The sequence below is a fragment of the Cheilinus undulatus genome, linkage group 21 (assembly GCF_018320785.1).
Source record: "Cheilinus undulatus linkage group 21, ASM1832078v1, whole genome shotgun sequence".
Taxonomy (NCBI): domain Eukaryota; kingdom Metazoa; phylum Chordata; class Actinopteri; order Labriformes; family Labridae; genus Cheilinus; species Cheilinus undulatus.
Window position 1 is genome coordinate 39,367,129 of NC_054885.1, and position 22,847 is coordinate 39,389,975.

General features: G+C 41.9%; 1 protein-coding gene across 6 annotated transcripts in view; it reads left to right on the forward strand.

Moving 5' to 3' along the window:
- The window catches only part of hoxb3a (homeobox B3a), a 114,601-nt gene that overhangs the window by 68,992 nt on the left and 22,762 nt on the right, over positions 1-22,847 (forward strand). For 4 of the 6 annotated variants that reach the window (XM_041817200.1, XM_041817198.1, XM_041817199.1 and 1 more), the window contains 2 exons: positions 8,347-8,413; positions 18,896-19,605. In XM_041817200.1, coding sequence (XP_041673134.1) covers positions 19,017-19,605 — 589 coding nt within the window. In that variant the 5' untranslated portion in view covers positions 8,347-8,413; positions 18,896-19,016. Of the gene's footprint in view, positions 1-8,346; positions 8,414-14,876; positions 15,357-18,895; positions 19,606-22,847 lie in introns of those variants that run through there. The other 2 variants (XM_041817203.1, XM_041817201.1) reach the window with 2 other exon arrangements.

A 22,847-nucleotide genomic window follows, 5' to 3' on the forward strand; every position in this document is an offset into this window, starting at 1 on the left:
TGAGGAGGAAGGGCCCAGCTTAACTTCAGAGAGCATTTGGTGCAAAATTTGAGCTTTACATGACATATAAAGTCGACATGTTGATAATTATTGAACTGTTCCTTTATAACGGGTGTCAAACCCAAGGCCCGGGGGCCAAATCCGGCCTGTGGTCCAGTTACACCCGGCCCCCAAGATCTTATTATATTCTTGTTATAACTGGCCCAAAAATATGAAGTCTGCAGATTTCCTCCCATGTAAACCGAACCATGATGATATCAAATATCCTGAAGGCAGAAAAATGTGAAAAAATAAAGAGTCAAAATAATTAGACAAGAAGAAATGTGCAAAAACAAATTCATTTCTGTTTTCATTTCATATTTTCAATTTTGCATTGCAGAATTATGACGTGAATTGGTTATTTGGGCTTTTATTTCATATTTTGAACTTTTACATTTAATATTTTCACTTTTTATCTCATATTTTGACCATTTCAGCTTATAATTTTGACTTTATCTAATAATTTCAGCTTTGTCAATTTGTAATTTTGACTTTTTATCTCATATTTTGACTTTTTATCTCATATTTTCACCTTTTCAATTTATTATTTTGACTTTTTATTTCATATTTAACCTTTTCAATTTATTAATTCAACCTTTATCATGTTCTTACATTTTAGCTGCACCATTTTAACTTGTAAGTCATATTTTTGCCTTAAAAACATGATTGTGACTTCTTTTTTATATATTTGCTTTTTAAAAGTATTATTTTAACATCTAATTTTACATTTTGACCTTTCGAAATAATAAGTTTGTCTGCCTTGTAACTTTTGACTTTTTAAATCTCAGAATCGTTTATCATCAGTGCTAATTTTTCCCCATAATTTATTACTAAATGAGGTTGACAGTCTGGTTACATGTGGACCCTGTTCGGCTCTCATGTTAGACCTTGATTCAGAATCCGGCCCCCTCTGTGATTGAGTTTTATAATACACAGCTGTAAGCTGCATGTCAGCATATTTGTGAGCTTCTCTTCCACTCAGGATAGTAAAAGTTTATTTAAAGATCCCTTTTCTGTCCTTTATTTGGCTTTTTCTGCCGTCCTCTTACTAAAGCTGAAGAACGGACCTGAATGAAGACTGCTAATGTCTCTGAGGATTAAATCATAAAACAGTTGATGAAAATGAGATTGTGGAGCCCCTACTCAGTGTAGGTTGGTCATTAAAGAGCTGAGCTATGGCTCCTCCAGGTCAAAGGTCACGTTCAGAGAGCCGAGTGCCGATATATCACCGTGTGAGTGCTTTCTGCTCCCGGGCTGACGACACAGGAGGAATCTTTCAGCAACAGCGCTGATCACGAGTCCGTCTGAACTCCTGTGTCGTCGGGTTTTGGTTCTAGTTTGTGCTTCAGTTGTGTCACCTTTAGATCTGCTGTCAGAGGAGTAGAGGACAGAGAGGAGACGTCTCACCAGGCCTGGTTTACCCTCAGAAACGTAGCTGAGTGTTTCTGTGAGTCTGTGTATGTGCAGGGTGGGGGCGGGGGTTTGCTGAGCAGGTCGGTGACGGCACCGCCAGACCAGGCCGAGATAAGAGCAGAGAGCAGAGATAAACTTTAGCAGGGTTTATGAAGGCTCAAGCAGAAACACACATCCATCCATCAGCATCCCCGCCTCCACTAAAGCAACGAGGAAAACGACACAAAATACCAAGAAAACACACAACAAGCACAATCCTCACATTTAATTCACATAAATAACATCTGTGCTTCATTTTACAAAGAAGCATTTCTCATTAACACTTTAGACTCCATAGAGCGTCTTAAAACCAATCCATCAGCATTAGACTCATAAGATACAAACAGACTGAAGACATGAGACTAAAACTGTACGAGGTGGCAAAGTCTGAAGATAAATGGAGGACAGGCTTCCATGCAGAACCCCAGCAGGCTTAGACACGAGGCTCTATGGAGGGTGGCTTTAACCAACAGTCCAACCTGTGGCCTCTCTCCCAGATGTCTCTAAGCCTCTTTCCCTGATTTCCTCTCTAACCTTTTTCCCCTTTTTGCCGCTCTTCACCCATCTAAGCTGCCTTTTGCAATTAAATGCCACTCATTTCCCATTTTGCTACTCTGATGCTTTTTGCCCATTTATCCCACCTTTTTTCAGATTTTTGCACGTAGTCACTTTTGCCACCTATAACTCATTTTTCTGCCACTTTTCTCCCCTTTTTGACACTTATATCCTGCTTTCTATCATTTTTTTGCCCTTTTTTGCCACTTCTCACCCATCTAAGCTGCCTTTTGCAATTGAATGCCACTTTTTGCCCATTTTTCCCACCTTTTTTCTGATTTTTGCCCATTTTAGTCACTTTCACTCATTTTTCTTTTGACATTTTTTTAAGATTTTTTGCCACTTTTGGACAATTTTTGCCATATGTAACTCATTTTTGCCATTTTTCACCCATTTTAGCCACTTTTTGCCCTTTTTCTGCCACTTTTTCCCCAGTGGTTTCTACTTTCACCCATTTTTGCCACTTTTTTGTCACTTTTCTCCTTTTTGCCACTTTTGTCCAGGTTTTTGCAATTTTTTTGCCCCTTTTTGCCACTTCTTGCCCTTTTAGTCCCTTTTCACTAATTTTTGCAACATTTTGCCACTTTTCTCCCAGTGTTTGCTGCTTTTTGACCATTTTTTGCCACCTTTAACTTGTTTTATTTGCCTTCTTTCACCTCTTAGATCGTGGCTCTTGCAAAAGTATTTTTCATCAATTTGGCTCTTTGGTTGAGTAACACTGACATAGACCATGGTTTTGTTGACCTCCATGGGCCCCCAGTTTGGCTGGGTCCAGAAGCCTCCCCCTTTATCCCTCCTTATGGACAGTCTTGAATATGCATGGCTGTTCAACCACCTTCAGGTCCAGTGGGGGTCCCCGCTCTCTGGCACCTTTATTTTGGGGGTCGCGGGCTGAAAAGGTTGAGAGCCCCTGCTTTAAAGCTCCATTAGTCACAGATTTTAATCTGATGTTGAAGTTTATATTGAAGATAACCTGAGTGAAGGAGGGGACAAAATATGGCCTCATGGTGCGTTTAAGGTCAGCTGGGTAAAATGACAGTTAGGCAAATGTGTTTGAATGCAACTTGAAGAAAGGGAAATGTAGGTTTTGGTATGAAAGTTTCATGAATACAGATGTTTGGAGGGGATTTTTTTTAGTAACAAAGCTTTACCTACTCTTATATCTGCAGCCAATCACAGCCTTTGTTTTTTGTCCCCCCTTCATCTCTTCCTCTGCAGGAGTCTGAACCTTCTGTTCATCTGCGTTTATGTAATTATCCACCCACAGACGCTCTGTTGCTTCCGCTTCTGCTTCTGTTGAAATCAAACGCTCCCCTCTATTTTATTTACATTTTAGCAGCGTGCCAACTTTTTCTGGATATGGGGTTGTTTAAAATATAAGCTACACATGTGAACAGAAAAAAAAATTGTCCAAATACATTGGCAACTTTTAGAGGATGTCAGAATTCACTACAGACTTCAACACCAGGCGTTCAAGAGGACAAATGTGTCATTTTAGTGATTGTTGGAATCAAAAGTACAGAACATTTATGATCCTCGGTCAGATTTTTCACCCAAAAGAGAGAGAGCAATGTCTAAACTGCACAAATATGTTGGCAACACTTGGAAAAGAGGGTGAAACTGGTGAGGATTGATGGAAACTCCTCTTATAGATCCACAGGGAGCGCATCTATGCAACTGATTTTTGATGATTAAAAATGGACTGCATTACCACACCATACATTTACCTGCACAGCCAGGGGCGTAGCACGGGGGGACAACGGGTACTGATTACCCGGGCCCACCGTAGGGAGGGGCCCTAGAGAAGCCTGCAATGAAAAGTGACTTTTTATTTATTTTTCTTAGTAATTAGTGTCACTGTTGAATCAAAAGTGACTAAATGAATCAGTCAACAGACTGGAATTTGTATCAAATAAAGTGAAATAAAATACTGGAGGCCCCTGATCATCCAGATGGTTCAGTCCAGCCCTGCAAAACAATGCAAGTAAATTTAATTCAACCATAGTGAAAATATTGCTCATACATTGGGAAATTATGGTTCAGAAATACATTTAAATTCACAGATATTTGATGCAGCATTTGCTGCTGGGCTAGCTGCTTAAGGGGGGCCTGTGTTATATTCATTCTGGGGGCCCAAAATCCCTAGCTGCACCCCGTACACAGCCAATATTTGTCAGACAAACTCCTAGGCCGTTTCAAATTTCACAGTATGCATCAGACCAGTCTGCTTCACCTACTGTTACCCACAATGCAAAGCACTGGGTCAGAGTTCATAATGGCAGAGAGGGTGAAACTTTCACTGGAGTGGTTACAAAAAGTGCCATTACCTTTTATCTTTACCTTTTTAACATGAACTATAGCGAAGCAAGTTCAACCGGCAGTCATACTGCCTACTCCTGTTGAATGCAGTACACAGTGCACAATACATACTGCATACTGCGTTTGGCAGGAGGATGCAGTAGGCCAATTAAAAAAAAAACAGCCCTACACTTTGTCTAAATTGCACTAAACACTGGCAACTTTTGATGACATCAGAATAATCGATAACCTGACACGCCAATAATACGCCAAGAAAACCTTCAATACTGAGCGTTTGGGAAAGGGAAGAAGATTTGAAAAAAAAACTTGGAGTGTGTTTGGATGAACGTTCTGTCTGTCACATCTTTACGGGGCCAATCAGAGCAACAAAACACATGACGTAGCCGTGACCGAGGTGTGCATGCGCAGCTACCGAGGAATAACCTGAACCATGGCGACTGTAGACATGTCAGTACTCGACTTTTGTGGTTTTTGGAAAGAAAACAACTCACTGCTGTTCTAACGAAGAAATGTCGTCAAGTTCAGATAAAACTGGCGCTTTAGCAGCATCCACGCTAAGCTCTTCTGCTCTAATTGCACCAGCCTCTTGTTGCTGCTTGTTTACGTCACGACTCCGCCTCGCCTGAAAGTACTGCCCCTCGTTGCTGATTGGTCCTGTCACTTTCTAACTGGGCCCAAACGGTTCAGACGGTGCATCTTTCTGCTTTGCACGGTTAAATAATGGATCCTTCTGAATACCACGTATTTCAGAGTGATCAAATCTTCATTGTAAGGAGCGGTGGAATCAGGAAGGACAGAAACGTCACGACCTTCAGTCACATTTTCAATCAAAAGAGAGCAATGCCAAAGTTGGGCAACCATGTTGGCAACACTTTAAAAAGTGTGTGGAAGTGGCTCAGAGGAAAGCTTTCCCTCTTAGAGATCCCAACTCTTCTGTGCTTTTGATCAGTGAAATAATGTAGATGTGAGGGTTTAAACATCTGGTACTTAAGAGTATAAAACTCATTTATCTTTCTGCACAGTGAGAACAGAGTGGGAGTTTGTCCATCAGGTTAATAAAGTACAGAAACGCAGAGATCTTCAGGAGGGAAACCCTCATGTTGCCAACATATTTGTCTAATTTAGACACTGTGCAGGAGTTTCCCTGCAATTTTTGATAATTAGCAACAATAAATTTCTGGACCTTATGGTCTGTGTGCCACATATATCAGTATCTTCTGATTTTTGTCTGATGACATAAAAGCTCCTTCAGATAGAATCAGTAAATGTTTAGATCCTTCTTTATCTTGTAGTGGATAATCACATCACTGTTCATGGTTCTGATTTACCGAGCTTCAGGTCTGACATTTATTAGATTGATATTAACATATCCATGTCATCATTTCTACTCTCTGATCTGAATGTTTATCTTTGGATCGTAAATATCGATATATCGCCCAGCCCTAAGCTCATGCTGCTGTTTAATTTGGATCCAGGATGCTTAAACAGACTTTCTTTTTATCTCCAAGTCCCCCTCTCAGCCTCCTCTCCTTCTTCATTTTGGCTCATCAGCTGTTCTGGGGCTCTGCTCTGGAGGCGGCCTCCTCCCTTTGTCTCGGCCTCTGGGCTAGCTGGCTAAGCTAGTCGGCCCCTGCATCACTTTCTGGGTAACTTTAGACTCGTCCACTGCTGCTCCGAGGCTCCAAATGTCGGCTGACCCGCGGGGCTGAGGGGGGAGACTGAGGGAAGGAGAGCTCGGCGGGGATGGACGGCGGGCCGAGCTGCGCGTGAGTGCGTAAAGGGGAATAAAGAACTTTATGGCCGTGTTGGAGGTGTAGTTGTAGTAGTGATGGTGGCGCAGGCTGGTACGGGAGGTCTGCTTTGATTTATGTGTTTGGGTGAAGCTGTCACGAGCAGAAACAGCAGCAGCGCGCGGACGCACGGTTTATTCTAAGGCGTTAATAAAGAGGAGCGCGGAGAGCGTCTTTTCAGCCTGGATGCGTTTAAACATTTTCTCTAAAATCCACCTTTAAACGGCGAGCAGAGGGGACGGATGTGGATCTACTGCAGCCTGGGATGTGTCCTTTTACCGCGGGATTACAACCGAACATGTAGCCCGGGATCAGGGTCCTCTCTCGGGCTGGTTTTGGAGTTATTTATGGGCTCGGATTGGAAACAGCTGTCCGCTTTTTTCTTCTTTCCTCTCATTTTTCATTCTTGATTTTGGTCTGTTAGAAGTTTAGCAACATTTCTGACCACTTTAAAAACCATTGTGATTATTTTATTATCAACCTATCCAGTTTGAAGCCAAGTTCTTATTTATTTTCATTTATTGCACAATATGGTGACGAGACTTTGGAGAGTTAGGACGCAGAAGCACAAGTTAAATGTGGTGCACGAGAAAGAGTTTTAGTTTAAAACACACCAACAGCAGCTCATCTGCCTGTCCTCATAAAGAGCAACTAGTAAATCTGCAACACGGTGCAGAACCTGTGCTCTGTGTGAGGTTCAAGTCTTGGAATAATGCTTTATTTCTGGAATAATGCTTTATTTCTGGAATAATGCTTTAATTCTGGAATAATGCTTTATTTCTGGAATAATGCTTTAATACTGGAATAATGCCTTAATTCTGGAATAATGCTTTAATTTTGGAATAATGCTTTAATTCTGGAATAATGCTTTATTTCTGGAATAATGCTTTATTTCTGGAATAATGCTTTATTTCTGGAATAATGCTTTAATTCTGGAATAATGCTTTAATTCTGGAATAATGCTTTAATTTTGGAATAATGCTTTAATTCTGGAATAATGCTTTAATTTTGGAATAATGCTTTAATTCTGGAATAATGCTTTAATTTTGGAATAATGCTTTAATTCTGGAATAATGCTTTAATTTTGGAATAATGCTTTAATTTTGGAATAATGCTTTAATTCTGGAATAATGCTTTAATTTTGGAATAATGCTTTAATTCTGGAATAATGCTTTAATTTTGGAATAATGCTTTAATTCTGGAATAATGCTTTATTTCTGGAATAATGCTTTAATTCTGGAATAATGCTTTAATTTTGGAATAATGCTTTATTTCTGGAATAATGCTTTAATTCTGGAATAATGCTTTAATTTTTCCATTAAAATGAAGCAAAGTGAAGCCAAGGGAGCAAAAGCTGCTGCTGGATAATTATTCCCTTTTTATTTCAGCACCATATTTATTTAATGCTCCAGATTTCTTTTTCTGTTTTTCTGAGTCAAAAGGCGGAAGAAGCAGCCATTCATTATTTTCTTTTTTCGTTAATTTTAATTATTTCTTCAGTTTAAGAAAAGATGCCTCGTTATTTTGCCCTTTTTAAATGTAATACAGCCAAATTTCGTTGGTGACTCGCAGCCCAACGATAAAAGACAAAGAAAAATATATATATAGATAAATTTAAAATAAACTACAAAATGTAAACAGTAGATACGCGCCAAGAAGGCACAACGCGTTGGTTGTGCGCTCTTGCCTTTTTTAACCATTTTCAGGAGGTTTTCTTTCAGTTTTACACCTTAGATATTCAACCTCTACACTTTAACTCCATCATAAAATATTTTAAATATTTCTTAATTATAATTTGGATTGTTTTCTGTCCATTTAATCTGATTTTTATCCCCCATCAATGATTAGAAGCACTGTGCGCTATTTTTCCTCCAAATCAGACATCCCCTCCGAGTTTTACGCACAGATGCAGCTTTGTAAATAAGACAGGATGTGAAATATGATAACCACAATCAATAAGATCTCATCTCACTCCCATCCAGCATGCACCCTCCTCTCTCTTTACTCTTTTTGATTTTTTTTTTTTATTCCGGGATTTCTCAAGGATTTATTTCTCGTAGCAATCATCTGGGACTCCTCTCCAAACCGGCCCATTAGACTACAAGAGCTTTCTATCGGAGGAATTTTCACTAAATATCTTCCTCTTTTCTCTCCTCCTCCTCCCCATGATCCCTCTTTTTTTATTCTGCAGTTCCTAGGAACTTTCTGGAAGCCGTTTCCTTCCTCCACGACATCAGAAAATCAGAGGAAATCTCTCGGTGAGTCCTAATTTGTCTGACTGTGATAGTGGCTTTTCATTTGTTGTGCCAGAACTCCAAATGTCATAAAGGGATAAAAACGGGGCGTGTATAGTTGCAGTAATATTATTAAATTTGAGCTCAGGAAATCAAAAACGTTTTTAGTGGCTGAATTTTAAATATAAGGCTACAACATCCGGTTTCGTTCTTATAATTCCAAATTTAATTCTTTATTTTTTCATTTTGTTGGCTGGTCACTGCCATCCATGCGCTACACGTTTACGCGCCAGGGCTTCAAAATCTATAAATGAATTTCTAGTTATTTTGTTTAGTTTTAAATACAAAAATGGCACATTTTAGCCTTTAAATGCAGTAAAAATCCACAAACGCGGACTATTTAAAGGAAGAAGCTGTTGGTAGATGCTGTTGGTAGTTCCGTTGGAATAATGATTTATTTTCGTAGTATAGTTCCTTCTAGAATGACTCTGTTGGAAATGTGCATGCTAAATAATGATGCGTGCATGAGCATGTGTGTGCGCAATGCAATATATGACAAATGATAATGTAACATGATGCAGAGGTGTGAAGGGCATTCACAGCAGGAGCCTCAGCAGGGTCACTTCATCATTTCAGGACACTTATTAAAACAGCCATTTGTAACTGCACTAATCAGGCTAACGCTTAATAAACAGACGGAATACGCTGCGTAAAATATGGCACAGCTGCAGACTTATTCTGATTAAATCCACATGAAATCAGACTTTGCAGGGACAGTCTTGGTTCAGTTCATTATGGGAGGATTTACGCAGTAAAGCCGTGCGTAAAAGATGTTTCTAAATCCCCAAAAGTGGTGGAGATTCCTTTGAGTCCTCCTCAGTGGCCTCATGTCTCAGCTCCTGAGGGGAAACAGAAAAAAACACACTAGAGAGAGCATTTCCAGGCTGTGCAGAGCTTCAGTTGTGAAACCCAATATCCGTGACTCAATCCGAAACACGGAGCCGTCCATGCGCGTCTGCATCCACAAAATCAAGAATAACCGCCATCCTTCACACGCAGCGGCCTGCATGCGTTCACACGTCACTGCGTCCGTGAAATCCTCCGCGCTCCCACGCCGCTGCTCTGTGGAAAGCAGGGAGAAAGAGAGAAAAGAGCTGATTAGCAGTTTGGTTAATGAGTGAAGAGGTTTCTCAGCACATCCTTCAGTCCCACAAAAGGCAAAAAGCTGCACGCGGACACATTTCAGGCTCCCACCTTCCACCTACACGGAGCTCATCCTCTCATTTCTGCAGCCCACAGCGAATGCTATCTGCTTTAAAGTTGGGCTGTTTACCCACACACACTATCACACACACACAGCAACACACACACGCTGCTGGGTGCGAGAAAACTCATAAATCTTACGTAGCCATAAACGACAAGGGTAGCGTCCTGAATAATAAAAATAGAGCGAGGAGAGAGAGTGTGTGTGTGTGTGTGTGTGTGTGGTGTTTGGGGTGTGTGGGAACATTGAAGCTTTATATTTTCACTTCCACTTTGCTCTCACCTCTCTGTTTCTCTTTCTTTTGGCGCTTTTCGCCTCCTTCTTCTCTTCACATGTTTCTACTTTTCTCTCCCGTGTGTGTTGAAGTGTTTGTGCAGAATCTCCTCTGGTTAGTCCTTCTAGGGCTGGGCACTGTGCACCAACAATTACACCACCCTATCTGCGAGCTGAATGACAGTAAGCAATGTAGAGGTGGATCATTTTTCTCTAAAGAAATAACGAAACGTTGTTAGAATACCAGAATTACAACGCTGAAGTAATTCCAGTGAAAATCAACACTGTAAAAACCTGTTTGATCCAACTTCAACAAAAATAGAAGTCCTAGACTCCTGATAACGGGAAGTTTATCGGTTTTAATTTTGAAAGATGCAGCCAAACTCATACAAGCTGTCTACACCAGTGATCATCAACTGGTGGCCTGGGGGCCGTATCAGGCCCCCAAAGTTGTGAAAAGAGGTTAAAAAGTGGCAACAATTGGTAAAAGAGGAAAAAAGGGCCACAAAGTATCAAAATTGGTTACAAATGACTAAAATTAGTGCAACAAAGTGATGAAAAGGGGTTCAAAAGTGGCACAAAGGGGATAAAACATGCAGGGAAAATGGGTCAGGAGGGGTTAAAACCTTGCAAAAAAATGAATTAAAGGGGCAAAAAAGTGGCCGAAAGTGTCAAAAATGGGTTAATACTGGTGCTAAATCACAACTGTGGACGGCCCATTCTCTGTGATTTTCAGGGGCCCAGGCCTGTCTCCTTGTGTCCTGCTGCATTGTAGCTAATAGAGATAGATCTCACTGGTAATGACTAAAAATGTCCTGTGTTTTGAAAGAAAATACAAATACTACTACAACAATATTTCAATCAGACCTAAATATTTCTTTAATTTTTGTGTGTTTGAAAGTCCGGCCCCCAGAGTTTCTGTCCAGAATAAATCTGGCTCTGGTGCAGATGGACTTGATGACCCCTGGTCTACATTGTACAGAAGCACTAGCAGGCCTGCATCTCTCTTATTTCAGTGATAGGTGGTATCAAAAAGGACAGAAACTTATTGATCTTCAGTCTTTTTTTTTGACCAAAAGAGACAGAGCAACTTTTGAATTGCACAGACATGTTGGCAACATTTGGTTAGATAGGTGGAAGTGGTGAGAACCGAGGGAATACTTTGCTTATTGCATGTTCCATTAGGAGTTTATTATTGTGAAATTTAGAAGATTAGAAATAATAAATGACCCTGTATTGGATGTCCAGGACCATTTTTGTTGCTGTGGTATCAAATACATACGTAGACACTACCATAATTGTGCAAAATCTCCACATTCTTTCTTAATTCTGCTGACACTGGAAACACAAGTATGTTGGTGATGTTTGGAAAAATGGAGAGAACAGAGGAAATCCCTCGCTCCTCACCAGCTCCATGAGTAGCATATTTGCACACTACAGTGTGCAGGAGTTTACCTGCAGTTTTTCATGATCTAAAACTACAAACGGCCTAATACTGGGTGTCTAGGTCTTTTTTTTATTATTATTAATGTTTTTATTTCAAACATGTCGTCAGTCAAGTTCCTCTTTGCTGCTTTAGTGCCATAGTTGACAGAAATGGCAGACAAACTCCTACAAACTTTCTAAATTGAGCAAAAGCTTTGGCAACATTCTCATTTAAGTTGTGTGTTTCAAACAGATATCCTTTCATTAATGATCTTTAGTTATATTTTAGAAATTGCACTTTGCAACATTTGCAGAAGTGGTTAGGATTGAGGGTTCCACCCATGGGTTCCCATTTCTTTCCAACATAACTGTGCAGTTTAAACCATGCAAAGGTGCTTGGCTGCAATTGTGATAATTCTAGACAATAAATGATGGTTCAGCAGTCTAGTGGCTACGTCCGTGCTCCGTGCACAGAGGCTTTCATCCTTAATGTGAGCGGCAGGAGTTTAATCCGGTCTGTGGCTCCTTTTCCACGTCATTCCCAGCTCACACTCTCCTTCATTTTCAGACTCCATCCGAAGTTCTATCCATGCTGAATAAAGGCACAAACATTTTTTTAAGATGCAGCTTTCAGCCTTTTGCTTTTGTTTGGAGAGAGCAGAAGACAGAGTAGGGAGAGAGTGAGGAATGACCGGAAGGAAAGGAGCCACAGTCCAGGATCAAACCTGTGCTGTGTGCTTGGTAGACCAGCTTCACAGAGGGCAGTCTGACTGCTACAGGCCATCTGTGCCACGTAGAAATAAATCTTATAAAAAAGAAGAATAAACGGTCCGGTTTTGGGCGTGTTGGATCACTGGTTTTGTTGTTGAGGTCTCAAACAGGTATCAACGTCTGAAACCACCCAAAGTGACATTAAAGCCTTGAAGTTTCCTTCTCTGCAGCTTGAGCTGCTCATGACACCCCCCCCCCCCCCCCCATCATGGCCTCCTTTTCTCTTTTTTTTCATTATTTACGTTTTTTTTCTGTGCATAAGCAGCAGCGGGGGGAGACGAGGTGATGAAATGTTAACAATACAGACCGAGTGTCTGGTTTCTGCAGGGAGACATGGAGGGGGCTGCAGGAGGGGCTCTGCAAAAACAGGGAGTTAAAGAAAATACATTTTTCTCTGAAGGAGAAGGAGCAACGGGCTTCTTCTGACCATAAAAATGTCACCAAATATGAGCAGAGGCATTCACAGGGGGGTTATTAGATGTTTCCTCTCGCTGTATTAAACCCCCAGAGTTATCAGCATCATCTGAACTCTTTCAGCTATAAATGCATATTTGATCTACATTTGAAGTGAGGGATTATTTGGAAAGGTTAAAACGTTACATTATTTACCTTGTGGCCTTTAAATAGCCTTCAGTCACAGATAAGGACACTGAAAGCTTCACAGCATGAGCTGAATGATGCTTTGGCACATTTACCAGTTAATTCATTTGACTTACATTGTGGTTTGTCCGTTTGGGTGTCAGGTGATTTGTAAAGTAGGATAAAGTTATGTGTACCCCTTTGTCTTCGTAAAAGACCCACCCCAAACCTTTACCATCACTAATAAAGCCTCAGACTTCTTCATCTAAAGCAGTGGTCTCTGCTCTGCTAGCACCATGTTTACTGCAGGGGTAGACAGCTGCAGGCACTGGGGCCACATGCACGCCCCTTTCTCTCTCAGTGAGGCCGTGAATCCGTTTCAGATGTTAGCAAACGTGTAAACATGAAGAAAGCATGGCATGATCTCCAGCTGAGGATTTAAACTGGAAGAAATCTTTGATTACTGGGGTTTTTTAAGTCTTTGCATCAAACTTGTGCATAAAGTTCACTGTAATTTTTCCTGTTTATACCATTATTCTGACTTTTATCTCATAATTCTGACTTTTTATATCATAATTCTGACTTTTTTCCTCTAATTCTGACTTTTTTTATCATCATACTGACTTTTTATATCATAATTCTGACATTTTTCCTCCAATTCTGACTTTTTATATCATAATCATGACTTTTTTATTTCATAATTATGACATAGAATTTTTTTCAAGAATTGCTGTACATTTTTTCTTTTTTAATGACCCTAATGGGCTTCCATACAGGCATCTCAAGGGCCCCTCCCTACTGTGGGCCCGGGGAATCAGTCCCCCCCCCGTGCTACGCCCATGCTGTAGCTGTTCAAAAGTTAAAGTTACCCAAACTGGGTAAAACCAGCCAGTCAGAGACAAGGCATTTCAGACACATGTGAGTCAACTTCACAAGTCAACTTTGGTGTAGAAGTGTGTTTTTTATGTGTGTTTTAAAGGTTAGTATCAGCGCCTGAGTCATGCACCTACAGTGAAAATAATATTAGCATAGCCCTGCTAAGGCTGCCCATCCCTGATCCACTCATTAGCCACTCACAGAGAGGATAACTGTGGATCCTAGCTGCTGTAAGAAGAGGCCCTGGAGGTTGGACACAGCATTTTACAGGAGCATGCTGCGTAAAAGTTCCCTGAGTTCAGTTATAAATACAGTTAGAGAGTAGGCTTTTTGATCAGCAGCTCCTAGAATTCACAGCTTGAATTGAATCCTGACAGTGGTCTTTGTGCATGAATCTGGGCTAACATCAGTGCCCACGTGTTGAATTTGGAGTGAGGAGAAAATGAACACAGCACTCTTAAAGTTGCACGTCCCTGGTTTCCTCATTAGCAGCCATCAGGGGAATAAATAAAGAGTCCTGCTGCCAAAGAAGAAATCAGAGGTGAGAGAAGCTCAGTGTAATTGTCCAGTTTTAGTTGGATTTCATGTAAAAGTAGGCTTCATGTCTGCTTGTTTGGTTAGGATGGATGTTACACCTGCAAAAAAAATGCATTAATTGCATCTTTGTTAGTAAAGTTGCGCATTACTGGTTGGCAACTAAAAGACTGGATGGATATGAGCTCTAGCTGCTAGCAGATGAGGTCTTGGTGGTTTGACATGGTAGTTTTTATAGCGAGGACGCATGCGTAAAAGTTGTCCAAGTTGAATGCGTTTGTCCAGTTAAGTCCGGGTTTTGTAAACATGAGTTCTTGGAGAATTTAAAAGCTTTCATTTGGTCCAGAGGTGGTCTTTATGTGTGCTTGTGTGGCTAACATCTGTGCCTGACTGTTGCACTTGCAGTGAGAGTAATTAGCATAATTTGTGAGTGACGCTGAGCTGTTGTTTGATGGAGAATCGGCGCGTCCGCGAGTCAAGCCCCGTTCTTCCCTCCGTTTCTCCCCGGGAGCATCGCTGATCCCCGGGCTATCTGTCAGCAGCATCATGAGGATTTCTAGGAGGATACCAGCTCCACACTGCTGCTATATTTAGGCTGATAGTGCTGCTGTTAGCCGTGCGGGATAAAGCCTCCACACTGCCAACAGAGAGCGGAGCGAGGCGGAGAGCAGAGCCGGAGACGGAGCAGGAGACGCGGAGGGAGAGAGGCAGCAGAGCCGGGGAGGAGCACTGATGATGGGGTGACATGTCGGGGTCTGGCTGACTGGTTTTCCTCCTGGTTCTGACCCACAAAGAGGGAACAGGACTGGCAGAAATCTGAGGCCATTGTTATCAGCAGCAGCGGCGGAGCTGGGGCGGAGGTGGAGGGGGGCGGGGGGCGCCAGCAGGCAGGCTCCCGGTAAGCTCGTATAGCTCGCGCGTTAGCTAGCCTGCCCGGAGCCTTTTAACCAACCGAGCCAAATCTACCGAGAACCCCTCCGCCGACGCGTCGTGCCCGTGGATCTCTCTGTCACCCAGCGGCCGTTCATGCCGCACCGTGCCCGTGGATGTGTTGTTGTGAGCTGTGCTAGTCCTCAGACAACACCGAGGAGGAGGAGGAGGAGGAGAAGGGCAGCACGGGAGTGGATTATTAAATAATCTGGGATTCTTATTGATCACCTGGTGGACGCGCGTAAAGACTGATCGGTGATGCGGTGCTGCTGGCTCCGTGTGGGACCGGACCGGGAGCACCGGGGCTGAGGGAAGGTAAGGAGAGCAGGCCAGCCGGTAACGCACGAGCTCCACAACAAACCAGAAACCCAGTGTGTGTGAGTGTGTGTGAGTGTTTGAGGCAGGCTCAGTGATTTATGGCCCGCATGACTTCAGACCCGGTTCAAGAAGAGTTCACACGGCTTCAGCTGCCTCTTCCTCAGACCTCCTTCCTCCTATCTTTTCTCCTCTTCCTGCTTCTCTCTCTGCTTTTTATTTACAAAGACATGGCCGACTCTTTCTCTGGATCCTCCTCTTCCTACTGCTTCCACCTCGTTTCTCCTCACGAGGCTCAAATGAGACAAAAATCTGACCTTTATTTTAATCTTGACTTTAATCTAAAAGATAAAAGGTTGATCCTGAAGGAAAATCACGTTTCAGATGATCCATTTTACGCACAACGCACAGGCGAGAAATATACAAGGAAGGCAAGATGATAGTAAACAGAACCACAATGGAGCAAAAACATCCAGAGGTGATACACTACAGTAGAAATCATCATAAATGTAGGAGCAAAGAAGAACAGAGAGCACAACCAGAGCTGTCCAAAGATTAACATCTTTAATTACGATTAATCGCATCCTTTTTATTTTATTTTAAATTTACACTATTTTCCATTCAAAACTGTTTTTGTGTCTTTTTAGAATCTTTTTAAACTTTAACTCACAGGTCACCAACTTCCTGTTTGGGTGCAGCCCTGCTTTTATAGGTAGAGGGAATATTATGACGTGATTCTAATCAGGGGAAAAAGGAGCTTGTTATGGACTGAAAAGGAAATAAAGGAATGCTAAAAATGTTTGATAAAAAAGGTTTAGATGACTTCTGACTGAGCTGTCTGAGTTTTAAAGTAAAATGAGACTTTAGGGAGCAGTGGTGGATTTATTTTATTATTGAAAAATTATTTTAAAAATGGACAATAAAGCATTAAAAATATCGCAATTAAAATATGTGCTACTTGGATCCTAGTTAATTGCAATTAATGTGATTAACCTTGACAGCCCTAATTTTAATCCTCCCTTTAGTGTAGATACTTCATGTTGGTGGAAATGCGAGTTTTACGCACATTTTGCGCAGAAAACGAAGGCGAGAAAAAAAACACCACATTAATGAGGTAAGTGTGAATATTTAGTCAGAAATATCTAAGAGCAAGAGTAACTGTCCTAAAAAAATATCCACGCGCAGAGAAACCTCGCCAGGCTAATAAAATGAGATAAATAGTGAGTAAAATAACAGCGCATCTCCAGGCTGGTGGCCACTGTGGCCTGTTCAGCAGTTAGAGTCTCTTTCTTGCAGATTTTATTTTCCTCCCTCATAAATGAAACACTGGAGCTGTGATCAGGCCAAGCTTTTCTTGTTCCTCAGCTCCAGATGACTGTCCTTCCCTCCCTCTGTTGTTAATGGGATCAAGAAAACGAGGACTGTCCAACTTAATGCTTTCTCTCTCTGCCTGCGCTGGCCTTCATGGCAGGCGCCATTTGTAATTTTATATCCCGGGATAAAACACAGACACAGGACACCAAGGCCGACCCCTCTCTCTCTGCTCTTGTTGTTTGGGTCCTCTCTCTCTCTCTCTGTCACTGTAAGTGGATTATTGAGGGAGGCGTCTAGTAAAGTTGGTGATTGTATTAAGCTGCAGACCTACACGCAGGGCACAGACATTACGTGTCCCGTTTAATGGTGAAACAGCGATATGATTTAATCACATATTCCTCCTACTCTCTCTCTCTCTCTCCCTCTCTCTCTCTCTCTCCTTGGGACTATTCCTCAGAGTAAATAATTAGGATTCCAGCTTGTCTCCTGGAAAGATAAATGGCTGACATGTGTGACGTGCTGAGAGCTGGAGAAGGGCTGGACTGTCTGTCCAAAAACACAGAGGGTTTAAAAAACCAAATCTCCGTTTATTGCAGGTTTACTCCACTGTTGTTGGAGAAAATGTTAAAAATGCTTTTTGCCAACATTGACCAAAAACAATCTCCATTTCTGCCCCTTTTTTTCTCACCATTTTTGTTTTGTTTTTTTCTAAAATGCGGGAAAATGATTTTAAAATGAAGCGCATTTGCATAAATCATATTTGTGAAAGCTTTAAATATAAAGCAGCTTATTTGTGGGAAAAGGCCTGCTCTTGGCGTGGATTTTCTGAAATGGAGCCACATTTGCGTCATTTTACGCACGCGGTGATTTTTTTAGTTTCGGATAAATTTTGCGCATCAAACATTTTATGGCATTACGGTATCGATCTGTGCTGTTGCTAATTAATGATTGCTAACTGCAGTTAGCTGCCATGCTAGCCCACACGGAGGCTCTTTGTGATGATTCCTCCCCGGACATTTTATCTCCGCGCGCAAATGAGTGCCAGGTGTTCCTGCGCGTCAGCGCGCGAGATGTCTGAGAGGGCAGGCTATCTATCTATCTATCTATCTATCTATCTATCTTATTCGTTTATTCGTTCTTATTTAAAATGCAAACTGTTTTTGGAAAATACTGACATTCTTGCAAAACCTTAATATTTTTAAAGCGCCGCCATTTTTCTTTGTTTCTTCAAAATAAAGCAAAGAAATAAAATCTTTATCCAGTCGTCGTTCCAATATTTATTCCCTTGTTTCCTGCGTTGTGAAGCCCAGATGTCTTCTTCGTTGGTTTTCTGCAGCAGCAGATCCGGGCTGGTGTGAGTGAGGTAACAGCCGAGCAGACTGAATCCACTAAATCATGTGAGAGCTGACAGAAATAGGCTACCTACATCAGTCACAAAGAAACGCCGAGAAACAGGCCGCAGCCAGCGCCGCCATTACACAACAAAACGTCACGGTCAGGAAGAACAGCACACATGGAGGGGGAGAGATTTATTACAAAAACATCAGCATGGATGCAATTTATTCATGAGACATCCAAACAATGCCTTATATAGCCGAACAGCTGGAAATAAATTAGGGTTATTTTATTTGAATCCTTGAGTTTGAAGCTATGGGTTCAGATGAACTGCTTCAATATAATCAGGAACACATTCATAATCATGTAAAGATTTATATATCTGTTGTTTTTGCTGCTATGTCTTCCTTCTCTTATATTCTAATACCTTATTTTTAATGTCTTTGCTGGTTTTTATGCTCTTTATTTTACAAATGCTGCCCCTTGACTGCCTCTGTGGTTCTCTATAAATCACCGCCTTGCTTTGCTGCCATTCTTGTTCTTTCTATGAGCAGGGAAATTAAAAATAATTATAAACACAATCATCAGACATCAGAAATAACCTGAGACCTTTCTGTTTCATTTCTGGTGACTTTAACAGTCATGTGTGTCTTTTCATGCATGTGTGTGTATCTTTGCATGTGTGGGTGTGTGTGTGTGTGCATGCGTAGAGGGAGTGTGTTTGCCCTCGCCGTGCCCCCTCCATCACAGCATCTGCAGGCTGAGCCAGGCTCAGAGGGGAGGGGGAGAAAAGAAAAGCCCTGCTTTCTATTCATGTCATGGCGCCTTTCACTGGAGGAAGATGGATTTATCTCTCTTATTTCTTTATTCTGCCTCTGCTAACCTTTCAGGTCAGATTGCAGGGGACCGTTGGAGAGACACCGTCACGTGACCCCCGGTACCAAATGGTCTTCCGGCAGTGGCTCTCATCAGTGACCGGAGCACACGCAGACGCCGCCTCTCCTCTCAGAAATGCAGAAGACGACATACTACGACAACTCCTCGACACTTTTCGGTGGCTACTCGTCCTACCAGGTGCAGGGGGCTGCAGCGGCGGCGGCAGCAGCCAACGGCTTTGGGGGCTACGATGCCCCGGTCCCAGTGTCCCACCACCAGCCGGCCTTCCAGTCGGCGTCCCATCTGGACGTGGACTCGTACCAGCGCTCGGCGTGCTCCTTACAGGCGCTGGGCAGTAACAGCAGCCACCAGCAGCAGCAGCAGCTCGCCAAGAACAAGGAGCTGAATGGCAGCTGCATGCGGCCCAGCCTGCCACCAGAGCACCACCCCGCCTCCCAAGTGTCCCCCCCACTGCCCCCAAACCCCAGCAATGGTAGTACTGGGGCTCAGCAGCCGGGGGGCAGTGCTGGGGCCTCTTCAGTGTCCAAATCAGGCCCTACTAAGTCCTCCAATTCCTCCTCGTCCATATCGTCCTCCACCTCGTCCTCCTCCTCCTCCCTGCCCCCCAACCCTGCCCTGGCCAAGCAGATCTTCCCCTGGATGAAGGAGAGCCGGCAGACGACCAAGCAGAAAAACTGTTCGCCCAGCAACAACTCTGGAAACGGTGTGTTCCATTAACCACGTCTTAACCATGTCTCTCTATGTCTGAGCTTTGATTTCTCCCCCACAGACACAGAAACAACATCATTATTCCTCCTACACCTCCCTCTCTCTGTCCCATCTCCCCTGTCCTCCTTCTCTCTCTCTCTCTTCCTTCGTTCTCCTCCCTCGTTAGCGTCTTTGTTCTCATTACCTCCTCCTCTCCCATCACCACGTCTCTCTTTCCTCACCTCTCTTATCAACATCAAGCCTCAGATCCCCGAGGGTTTAAAAGGTTTCTCAGACTATTTAAGGGAAAACAGGTTTCCACAGGCGCTGCTTCGACCAGCGGCAGCAGACAGGCTAGCTGCTGAGTTAGTCAGCCCTGCTTCAAGGAAACATGAAAATATCTGCAGAGCTGGATTCATTAAAACATGCAAATATATCCTGCATGACAAATTACACTCCTGTTTGCATTTGGTCCATGTGAACACAAGTATACTGTGCTAAGGCCACAGGCTGGAGTCTGTTCATGCTCAGGTGGGCTTGGGTATGGTGCATGGCAGGTATGAATGGCCAGTGTACTGGGTATTAGACATCTCCTGTCTCTTCAAACCACACAGGACAGGCCCATTTCATCCTCTGAGCTGCACAATAGGTGTGGACGTAGGAAGAGGGTTGGTGTTGGTGTCTTTAAAACATCCATGTTGGCAGGATGGACTCCTCCAAACAAACCATGATTGTCTCCTCTTTCTTCTGCATGAAGGGGTTTCAAACAACTACGTGCAAACCACCACCTACCTTATCAGACTGTGCATGCACAGCTGCGCTCAGGCTCCTAACAGTGCCACTAATGTGCAGCCAGGTAGCTCAGTTGGTAGAGCAGACGCCTACATATAGAGGCTAGTCATCAATGTACCGGTCACAGGATCGATTCCCGGCCTGGCCCCTGTTCGGTGCAAGTCCTCACCCACTATCTCTCCACATTTCCTGTCCCCCTTCAGCTGTCCTTCTTCTATAGACGACAAAGAGACCAGCAGGGACAAGGGGACAATCATAGATAGACTCTTTATTATTCCTGTGGGAAATTCAAATCTGCACACAACCATTACATTCTATTTATAATTCAATAACATATTCATTGAAAAAAAACCAACTAAATAGTGAAACATGGGGCACTGAACGCTTAGTGGACCAGTAGAGGCCGGTCTTCCAAGAAGGCCTCTCAAGTTCAAATCCAGCGTTGTGCTAAGAAGCACAAACCTCCTGAGCTTTGCGTGCACCTGTTTCATTAGGCTGAGTAGAGAATAGGGCTGGGCAATTCATCACATATTAGATTAAATCACAGAATGGTCTGCTGCAATTTTCAAATTGCAGAAGGTGCAATATTTCTTTAACCTGAAATTTGTGTCAAAGCACCAGTTTAGAACTTTTTTTGCAGGACAGATGTTGTGCATCATATATCATGCAACCATTCTAGTGGCATATTTTTAGAATAGTGCACAAAGAAATCCTGTTTTCTTCATTTGTGTATGTTTCTCTTATTCAATCATGAGAATGATATAAAAATGATCATTCCCTTCTATACAACAGTTCATATCAAATGTGCAAAATGAGTAAAAATCATCACAATTTGATATTTTTACGAAAACCTTCTGCCCTTGTTTAATCTAATATTGTGTTGGTTATCATACAGAATGAATTTTTGCTTGTTTTTGTTGTAAAATGCATGAGATGAGGAATTTAAGAAATAACCTCTTATTGCAATATTGGGGAGAAAAAGCGCAGTGAGATTATGTTCCCTAATCATTCAGCCCAAGTAGAAAAGTAGTGATCTGCTCTGCAGTTCGCTCTGCATGTGGATTGCTGCACAGACGGAGTATGTGGTATTTGAGGGATGGGGTGGTTTCATTTTAGGAAGAGTATCTGGGTTAGGGTTAGCTTAGATCAGGGTGTCAAACTCAATCACAGAGGGGGTCGGATTCTGAATTCAGGTCTAACATGAGGGCCTAACTGGGTCCAAATTTAACCAAACTGTCAACCTCATTTTCACCAGTAATAAATTAAGGGAGGGGAAATTAGCACTGATGATAAATGACTTTGAGATTTAAAAAGTCTAAATGACAAGTTAAAGGCATAAATCTGAAATACAAAGTCAAACTTATTAGTTCGAAAGGTCAAAACATAAAATTAGATGTTAAAAAAATGCTTTTAAAAGGCAAATATATAAAAATCAAAGTCACAGTCACGTTTGTAAGGCAGAAAATATGACTTACAAGTTAAAATATGCACCTAAAATGTCAGAATATGATAAAGGTTGAAGTAATAAATTGAAAATGTCAAAATATTAGATAAAAAGTCAATGGACAAAACTAAAATTATTAGATAAAGTCAAAATAATTAATAGAAAAGGTTAAAATCTGAGATTAAAAACTCAAAATGTGAAATGTAAAAGTTCAAAATATGAAATAAAAGCCCAAATAATCAATTTAAGTCATAATTTTGCAATGCAAATTCAAAAATATGAAATGAAAACATAAATGATTTTTTTTCCGCACATTTCTTTTTGTCTAATTATTTTAAGTCTTTATTTTTTCACATTTTTCTGACTTAAGGATATTTGATATCATCAAGGTTAGGTTTACACTGGAGCAAATCTGCAGACCTCATATTTTAGGCCCAGTTATAATAAGAATATGATAAGATCTTGCGGGCTGGGTGTAACTGGACCACGGGCCGGATTTGGCCCCCGGGCCTTGAGTTTGACACCCCTGCCTTAGATGAATTATGCTGCAGAATGAAAATCTTGTAATGCCAATAATAACTTAAAACCCTCACTGAGAGTGCAGAAAAGGAAACGTGTTTCCACATTAACTACATGAGGTGCATGTAGTCCTGACCAGCAGAGTTCCTGCAGATCCTCGAAAAGTCTTAAATAGCAGAATTTTAAATTTAAGGCCTTAAAAAGTCTGTTTTTTTTTTTTTTTTTACCAGTGAGAGGTCTTACATTTTAACAGGCACATTTACCAAGACAGACCTCTATCCAATCTTTGTTTTCTACCCAACCTTGTAAGAGTTTAATCTTCTTCCTCCACTAATTGTTGCATAAATATTCTCAATAATTTAAGGAATTTAGTGTTGGATGTTCTAAATTTCCTGGGAGAGGACCAATGATTTGATCTGACTCTCTGTGACTAAATAAACTCTGTGCTGCGGTGAAACACTAGTCCAGGTCTCTAACATCTGGGCCTCCAGGTTACCCACTAC